Source organism: Pieris rapae, chromosome 17, assembly GCF_905147795.1.
Source record: "Pieris rapae chromosome 17, ilPieRapa1.1, whole genome shotgun sequence".
NCBI lineage: Eukaryota > Metazoa > Arthropoda > Insecta > Lepidoptera > Pieridae > Pieris > Pieris rapae.
The window spans coordinates 65,976-74,912 of NC_059525.1; the positions used below are offsets into that span (position 1 = coordinate 65,976).

Genomic DNA, 8,937 nt, shown 5'->3' on the forward strand with positions numbered 1-8,937 from the left:
TGGTCATTTCATGTTTTAAGACTTAGCGCAGTTTTCCTTATGCTGTCTTTCCTTACCTTTAAGTAATGCCGTCCTAGGAAGAATTTTTATCGTGATGTGGACGGTGAAGACAAAATTAACTTTTTATTTAAGTCAGGAAAATGGATAAAATACTTTTAAAAACCATATGAAACGTGACAATAATAATATGTTGCAAATGATTTATAGTTTAAATCTTGTAAACTTGTGTTTTTTAAATTTAAAAAAATAATAATTCAAATTAAGTGTTCGACGTATGGCAAGAGCTGGGAGTGGACGAGGGCACTTCGAGTGTGATGAACGCGCCAACATTTCGAATTTATAATTCGAATTGAACAACAATAACAACCACTGAAAGGATTGCGCCATGAAGCAACAGCATGCGATCGTAATAAAACAATGAGCCAATAGATGCCACTAACACTAAAAAACTGTAATTTTATTGGACTGTTGGCTATCTGTGTAATAATCAAATTTTTCATGAGAACGGAAATTATACAAAGATTGTACGATAGTCACATACCATCGTACATCGTACGTAGCTATGAAATTATCGTACGTGTACGATAATTATCGTTAGGTTGTGAACACTGCCTTGTGCCAGTACTAAGCTACAAAAATGACGATTATGGAGAGTCTTTTGACTTTGACTTTGAAATTGACTGATCAATGTGTAGTTTGCAACACTAGCCACAATGTTAGAATATCTATCTTTATATGGCATGCTGTAAGTTTAGTTTATTAGTTTTTGTTTATCCAGTTTAAAAGGTTATCCAGAAAATGATGAAGACAGCCATTTCAGTGCTTCAGGAGATGATGATAAAGGCTGGAGAGGTTCCTGAATATGAGTGTATAGCGCAGGTAGGCTAAGCATTTAAAATGTCCTAACTGGATACAGCCTGTCTACCTTCTTTAAAAGTAAAAAGTATAATAAGCATTTGTAATTAATGCTGTGTTTTCTGATGTAGAAAATGAATGGATGAAATGTGTTGATAATTCTATGCATTTTAGGGGTCCTTATGAAAAAACCCCAACCTTTGCTTATTCTTTTGTGTGGCAGTTTAATAGGAATTTTTGTTGTAGGGATAATATTATAAATGTGAAGTCAAAGCTACAAAATATAAAAACCACATAAGACTCAATAGTTTAGTAAGACACTCATTTAATTTTTGAAAGTTCTAATTAATAATCACAAATTTTTTATTATTAAATTTACTTTAAATTATTATAAATGCTTGGAGTGGGACAATAGGTACAGAAATTATGAAATTCTATGTGGTTTCAGATGAGTAGATTATCTATGTTATATGAAAGAAAAATATGGCAGTATAGACTCCAAAGTTTTAGTATAAATAAATGATAGTAGATTTAGTAGGTCATAATGGGTAAGAAGTGATTTTTTTACTTTTTATTTTTATGATACTGACAATTCTAACACAACTAGTCCCCTTTAATTGTACACCGCATACTGACTCAGCTGATCGTTCTCATATTTATTTATATATACATTCTAACAATGCAATGAATGTCTAAAAAATATGAGAAAAGATGACATCACAAATTTAACACACTTACACATCAATTACATTAGAACTTAAGCAATATATCAAAGATAAAACTAAAGAAAAGACCAAAAAATAAACAAAAGTAATATAAAACAAAACAAAATATTAATAATATAAATTAAGAGTAACTCATGAAAATTCTATTAAAACAAAAACAAATCTTTTGAGTATTTAGAATTGAAGATTTTGTAAGAAGAAGAAGAATTGAAAAATGGAAAATTTTGTAAGAAGATTAGTGTGAATATTAAAAATATTAAATAAATTCAAAATGAGGCAATGGCAAATACTTTCTACTTAGCAAGTTATTTGATCAAAAAATAAAAATTAATAATTAAATGGATTTCATAGAAGCATCTACTTATCATACATCATTCAGGTAATTTTTGTTAATGAGTCATAATAGACTAAGATATTTTTTTTAATTGCTCATATTGGTATTTTAATTCACTATAACGAAGCACTCACTCTGAACTTAAGCTCAAAGTACAAATACTGAGTAGAAAGAAAACTTAAATGACTCTCTAGATAAAGGCAACTCCATTCATGCTCCATATAGACAAGGACAAGACAAGTTTTTGTAAAATTTTAGTGAATAAAAGTAATCATACATAACAAATATAGTTAGTTTTTAACTAGAGATGTTATGGATATGATATTTCGGATCTATGGGTATAGTATTATATGGGTTCTGGATACGGTTACGGATATGTAATTATTTCGAATTATCCGGTACTTTCGGAAACACAAGTAGTATGTAATAAGGTTTTCATGTAAGTCTTGGTTATCAGTTGCTATTATAATCGGTAATTATTATAAACCTCCTCAGTTTTATCTATATATTTTTTATATAACTTTTATATATAACTTATAACCTATTAAATGTTTCTTTATTCGAAACCATCCGAATGTTGTGAAACGGAAACGGTTCCGATTGTTTCTGTTACGGTCACGGAGCTCCATGCCATCCCTGTTTTTAACTACTTTTCAGTGTGGACCTCAACACCAAGCGACTTTCGAATATCGGTGCAAGAGCAGCGGCTTGACGGTGACGGCTCGCGCTCGCTCCAAGAAGGAAGCGAAACAGGAAGCGGCGAAGCGGATGCTGGCCGAGATGTACGCGCGCGGAGATCCCGTGCCGCCGCCCTACGCCCGCCCGCCGGAGCCGCCCGGCCTCGCCGACGACCCCGTCGAGCCCCCGGGCACCAGAGCGCTGCCTTCCACCTCGAGCGGCGGCGCGGCGGCGAGCGGATTGTCGGTGGACGCGCGCAGTTACGTCGCGCTGCTGAAGGAGCTGTGCGAACAGTATCACGCGGGATTTCCCGCCTACGACGTGGTCGGCGACGCGGGCCCCCCGCACTGCCGGCTCTTCACGGTCGCCGTGAGGCTCGGGAGCCACGAGCGTCGCGCCGCCGCCTCCACGAAGAAGGCCGCCAAGCAGCTCGCCGCCGAGCACCTCTACAAGTACCTGCGGCTGCATCTCGCCCGCCTCACCGAAGACTTCGTGGAGGTACAGGCCGCCGAGGGCGCGTCCGGCGCACTACGTCTTCCGGTCCACTGAACGTGACTCTCGGTTCGCAGGAGGATGCGCTCAATCGGGCGCACGAGAGAGCCATGGAGCGCTACGTGGAGGAGACGACTCCGACCTTTCGCCCGCCTCTCGACCAGAAGATCAGCGAATACCATTTAGGTCTGTTGAGGCATTTAGGTGGGTACCGGCCGGTCGCACGGGTGCCGGGTACCGGGGTTTCTTCATTTAGTTGATAGTAAAATGAGTACATCGTCCACGATCACGATCTCCCGCGTAAGGAGGAAGGAGACCTTCCAATCCTAGTCCTATTTCGCTAACGAGAGGCCTTCGCTCAAATTGCCAATAGTTCCATTCCAAAGTGTTATTTTTCTTGTCCTTTCTCTTTCTTAGTTTCTTATAGGACGTAGTGTGCTATCGAATTTAGTTTCACTATCGAGATTTATTTTCATATTGCATGCCTGGTGAATTATTGACACTCGCGTACGAAAACAAAAAATCTTATTGAAATACGTGGCGGGGGTAACTCCCTCTCATTAGGTAATGAGAGGTAAATTCTTCTCACTCACAAAACTATGGAATCCCGAGTGGCACATTCCTTGCTTAATTCTTCGACCTCATCCCGCACTGGTCTTCCGCAGGATGAGAGCGAAATCGGCTCCACACGGACGCTTCCGTCTTTGGCCTTGCGAAGAGCGGCGCGGCGTAGCGCTTTTGTTTGTCACTGCCAACATTAAGGGATATTCTCGTCAAATATGTGAAATCAAGATATATGAATTGCACTTTCATAAATGTGAAAACAAACATACCGTAAAGGTATTATTTTGGTTTCGAGATGCTCGCGTAGAACTAAAGATGCCCATCACCCGATGCCCCTCGTGACATCTCGAAGGAATAAATAATCAAAGGAGGGAAAAAATCTTAGAAAAAAACGTATAGGAGAATGATCGAGCACCCACCGCAAGGTTCCGTCGTATCGCCAGATATTGCTCTGCCCGAGTCTCATCGCATTTCGATTTCAGACGCAGACAAAGTGGTCGAAGGCCGAGAGGAGATGGCGGCCATCGCCGAGGACGAAGATCCCGTCAGGTATAAGCTCACGCTTTAGGTTCACGTCGTTCGGTCTCGTTTTACCAGAGCCAAACTGAAATCGGCCTTAAAAATGTGCGGCAGTGCGCTGCAGACGCTGTGCGCCAAGCTGGGGCTGGGCGTGGCGAGCGAGATGGTCGGCGGCCTGAACGTGGTGCGAGTGTCGCCCTCCGCGCCGGAGGTGGCGGTGGCCGCGCAGGGTCCGAAGGAAGCGCACGCCGCCGCCCTGCGCTACGTGCGCCGCGCCCTCGCCCACCGCTCGCCCGACGACACGCTGCTCGGCTGCTAGGCCCGGTTCCTTTCGACGTGTGCCGCGTGACGAGTGAACTTCTCGTCTACCCACAGTACAAAATATACTTCTCGGCTTCCACACGCGACTCGGTCTAGCGAGAAGTTTACAGGTGAACCGTTTGCCGTTTGAAGCTGTCATTTATCATTTGAATCAATGTAGCCTATTTACTAAATCTATCCTCTAATTTATATATCTATTTTACATTTCAAATACGAAACGAAGTAATCGATTATAAATATTATTATTAACAGCGCTATAACGCGTCTCCATAACTACGGACGTGTCAGTTGTATCAAACATATTTCATTAAATAACCCGTAAAACAAAGAACCGAATCGTAACAGACTATTACATGTTTTCTCAAATTATTTTATACACAACTTGAAGATTTGTACGTATATACGATGTGTACACATTCTACTTACTGTGTAGTCCGGAATTATGTTTAAACAGTAAATTAATCGCAAACCGCTTTTGCTCTTCAGGCTAATTAGATAAATTATTGTAATATACACTTAGTTATTGTTTAACTATTACTAAATACAGAACAACAATGTTTATATCGTCAAATAGGAAAAAAGATTTTTTTATATGATTATATGTAAGTATGTGTATTTGTAAACGTAATGTACTTAGTAAGCCGTAATGTTAGTAATTATAGAAATACCTTCTTTTATAAAAAAAAAAGATCTTGCTTTTACAACTTTGTTCAAGATATAATATGATAAACGACAAACTATCTCCAATAGAAAAATAAAAATAATTCATCGCCTTTTATTTTATTACCGTTAAAAGTTCAAGACATTGACGTCCCCAACAGAAATGCCAAAACCATGTGGGTCTTTGGATAGATACATAATATATTCCTATAATAATCAAAAATCAAAATATAGTTTGGTAATAATAATGTGTGATATAATATAATTACCAAACTAAAATCACTTATATTTTTTTGTAGTGAGTAATAAAGTTCTTTAAACAAAAAAACTTTTATTTCTCGGGGGAAGTGACTTTGAGTTTCGTATAGAGGAGACAAAACTGTGACCTTTTCCCTAATGTTTTGGTTTCTATTAATAGTACGCCCCGTGCGACACCTAAAAAATCTATGTATACCTAGTTCCTAGTTCGCAAAAGTTCAGTGAAACTATATGTAAAACATATAGGTTTACTTATTTCTAACTTGGGCGTCTTCCTGCCAATTTAATTAAATAATAAAACCATTTATTAGTATGTAATTCGTATAATTGAATTAAAAATTCCGCAGTTGTCTAATTTCAATATTATTGAGATGAGAGCTAGTCAGATATTTCAATTTCCGAGGAATCCTTACGGCGACGTAGTGCTCTATCGCTAGTAATAGTCTGGAGCCAAGAGGTAGTCTTCTGTGCGGCAGATCGCTTGGGCGTGCGACGCTCAGGCGGGGGGGCAGGCGCAGGGGAGCCACGGCCTCTGCCGCCTCTGGCCCGGCCGCGCCCGCTGCGCGCCCCGCGTCCCTTACTACGCGAGAGAGGAGCATTTTCATCGTCACTCGACACCGTGATGGGTTCTCGCTTTAACAACACTACTAATTGCCTTTCATCTTTACGTTTCGCAACCTCCTTGGCGTTCGCGGCGTCGATGAGACTTTTTAATTGGTCGGAGTCGGCCGCGTCTAACACTTCCTTGCACATGCGCATCCGGTCATTTATCTCATCTTCGGTCTCCGCCGTAGACTCTAGTAAAGACTCGACGCACCTTCTGCGATGTGCGTCGAGCACGCGACGGAACACTTCGTCGTCGCGCTTCAGCGTAAAATCTCGAACTGCTTCAGTTATAGCTCTCACGGATAATACTGAAAGTTGCTTCTCAGGAGCTTGTGCGGCATAGTATGAGCTCACAAGAGACTCCACATCGGGTGCTTCGGCGGCGGCTATTTCTATGTGAACTTTATTTTCATCATCAGCCGTCTGTTCTTTCCTATCACGTATTTTTTTCTCCTTTTTCATAATGAGAACATCATTAGGATTGGCTATGAGACCATTAAAGTTTTGTCCGAATCTGACACGGTTAAAATCTTGTCCATCTCTCTCATAGAAGACACTTAACCTTACAAGTGGTAGTGATGGCTGCCTTGGATCCCCACTTCTTTGTTTATCAGCTTCTTCAATAGCTTCATTGACTTTGACTTTTAAAAAATTTTGTACTTTTTCTGTCTCATTCACATCACCATCCCCTAAATTTTCTTCAGATAAAACTACAGTCTTAAAAATGAATGGTCGCACAGTCTTTAAAGGTAGCGGTGTAACAATGTATTCTTTTTTGTGGAGTTGTAGTAATGCACAATGCTTAGGCAAAGCTTCACCAGCTGCCAATGAGGTAGCCACTGTGCTGCCGGGTTGAATAACAAAAAACCCGCTATCACTATCAGTGTTTTTTATATCTTTGATAGGGAACACTTGACTATCATGTTCATGCCCCCATATCACAAGATCTAAAAATTTTGGTAAAACTCCTTCTGAAATGTAATTATTAGGTCCTCTATCAGCTCTGTTCTGATGTAGGACTAGGATATTGAACCAATCAGAGCTATCTTCCATAAGCTCTATTTCCACCTTCTTTTCAGCAAACAAACGAGCTAAGCGTTGGTCCTTTAAGTGACTTAGGCCATACAAAGATAACTTAGATTCTCCTTTTTGTATTAAAACTGGTGAAATTTTAACTTTTGTATAATCTGTCCATTTACCAAAATAATTAACTAAACCTGTAATTGAAAGTATATCCAAAGAGCTGATACTCCCTTGACCAACTGGATCATCATGATTACCATGAATAGAGAGAATTGGATAGGACACATTGAGATTTGGGTCTTCATAATTTATGTTGCGTGAGAAATTTTGTAATTGATCAGACAAAACCTCAATATTTATCGGCTTATCACCTAAGCAATACTTGCGAATTATTTGTGTACATTTATACATACAACTTGGTGAAGGCTTAGCTTGATCGAAAAGGTCTCCACCAAGAAGTATAAAATCAGCATCATACTGAACAGCTAAAGAAAGTACTTCTTCAAACGATGTAAAACTATCTTCACCTCTTATAGCGTCGTTTTCGTGATAACCTAAATGTATGTCAGACGCAATTAAAACTCGTAATGTATCCTCTGGGGACCAGGAATTATCATTTTGCACCATGATACTAAGTAGATATCAAATATTTTATTTACTGTAATATTATTATTGAATACAGGAAAATATCTAATAAACGATAAACAGTAAACACTGCATATTTTGTAGACTATACAATATGTTTATGCATATGTGTAAACACCACAGGCTATAAGTTCAGATCAGTTAGAAAAAAAAAGTAGTGCCAATTTAATGGAACATATTTTACACCACCAAAATTCAATAATGTTCTTAGGACTTTGTAGTAAGTACAGATGAAGTCAATATTAGTTAAGTCCCACCTTTGTCTTATTTTAATAAAAATTCAGTGAATATATATTATTTATTACGAGCGATAAGTACACTGGTTGGATCTAGAGATGAAAATATTTTCAATACAAACAAGTAACGATTAAAACTACTATACACAAGTACAATATAATAGTGTGAGTGAATATGATGTCAATACAATGAATTTGGAAACGGCGGCGGCCACAATGCAAAATTTATGTTATTGATATGAAGTTCTGCTCAATAGCCTAAGAGCGCGGCAACACGATGCGGTAACGGTGCGGTTATTTGGACCTATAGGGTGCCACACGGGCGTGGCAGGATGGCAATATGTTTTCCCCTCCCAGCCTTGTCTCGCAGGTCACCCAAAGAAAAATGATGGGATAAGGCAATATAAAAAAGTTTCGATCTTAATCCGTTCCCAAGAGTCAATTAATAACAAAAAACAACGGAAAAACAAAGGAAATAAACTGGTAACGTGCTGAGTTGACATTTCCACAGGATTATGTATACATTACCGAATATGCAAAGATAAGTGAATAAATTAAATTTCGATTCTGGTTCGAATCTTAGTTAAATCGCAAAACTAAAGTAAAATAAAATTATCTGACAATTTTAGACGTTAGCACTATTCATACGTAAGTAATGTATGATGAATTGTGGTTGAAAGTATATCGTGTAATATTACCTAATTAATTAATAATTGCATTTTTTTATTCAGCCATCATACCTCGTAATTACGTCTGGAAATCGTTGAGTGCAACATCCTATACTTATGATGTGGCCGAAGCCATATAAGATTTTGACATTTGGAGCAACTAAAATGTATGAAATATCCATTGCTAGCCGTTAAAACCATTTGACATTAGGCCACGTCATGAAACCTAATTAAGATTAGCAAATGGCCTTAAAGTTTTGGAGTTCAAGGACCAGATTGGTTCGGCTCAAAACTAAGATGGCAAAAGATTGAGAACTTCTGTTTAAATTTTTCCCCGTTGGAGTTAGATTGAT

The 8,937-nt window shown here is 38.8% G+C and overlaps 2 protein-coding genes across 4 annotated transcripts; one reads left to right on the forward strand and one right to left on the reverse strand.

Annotated features, from left to right (window-relative positions):
• The first annotated feature begins 644 nt into the window (after positions 1–644).
• On the forward strand, positions 645–5,419 carry LOC110998346. 3 transcript variants are annotated; one of them, XM_045631942.1, is made up of 5 exons: positions 645–745; positions 2,572–3,090; positions 3,162–3,288; positions 4,131–4,197; positions 4,282–5,419. In XM_045631942.1, the coding sequence occupies exons 1-5, from the start codon at positions 647–649 to the stop codon at positions 4,484–4,486; spliced, it is 1,017 nt and encodes a 338-aa protein (XP_045487898.1). In that variant the 5' UTR covers positions 645–646; the 3' UTR covers positions 4,487–5,419. The 3 variants fall into 3 exon arrangements, with proteins under 3 accessions (XP_045487898.1, XP_045487899.1, XP_022122626.2); XM_045631943.1 differs by having other exon boundaries at positions 646–745; positions 3,162–3,270; XM_022266934.2 differs by having other exon boundaries at positions 661–879; positions 4,282–5,418.
• A 296-nt stretch (positions 5,420–5,715) lies between these two features.
• Positions 5,716–7,777, reverse strand: LOC110998342 (double-strand break repair protein MRE11). Its single transcript, XM_022266919.2, has one exon. It carries the CDS (start codon positions 7,660–7,662, stop codon positions 5,785–5,787), a length of 1,878 nt encoding a protein of 625 aa, XP_022122611.2. The 5' UTR covers positions 7,663–7,777; the 3' UTR covers positions 5,716–5,784.
• Positions 7,778–8,937: the final 1,160 nt, after the last annotated feature.

Excerpts from the sequence above, each read along its gene's own strand:
- LOC110998346 (XM_045631942.1), top strand. The coding sequence starts at position 647 with ATGGAGAGTCTTTTGACTTTGACTTTGAAATTGACTGATCAATGTGTA. Across the intron at positions 746-2,571 it reads CTATCTTTATATGGCATGCT|TGTGGACCTCAACACCAAGC; the intron begins GTAAGTTTAGTT and ends ACTACTTTTCAG. Across the intron at positions 3,091-3,161 it reads TCACCGAAGACTTCGTGGAG|GAGGATGCGCTCAATCGGGC; the intron begins GTACAGGCCGCC and ends CTCGGTTCGCAG.
- LOC110998342 (XM_022266919.2), bottom strand. The coding sequence starts at position 7,662 with ATGGTGCAAAATGATAATTCCTGGTCCCCAGAGGATACATTACGAGTT.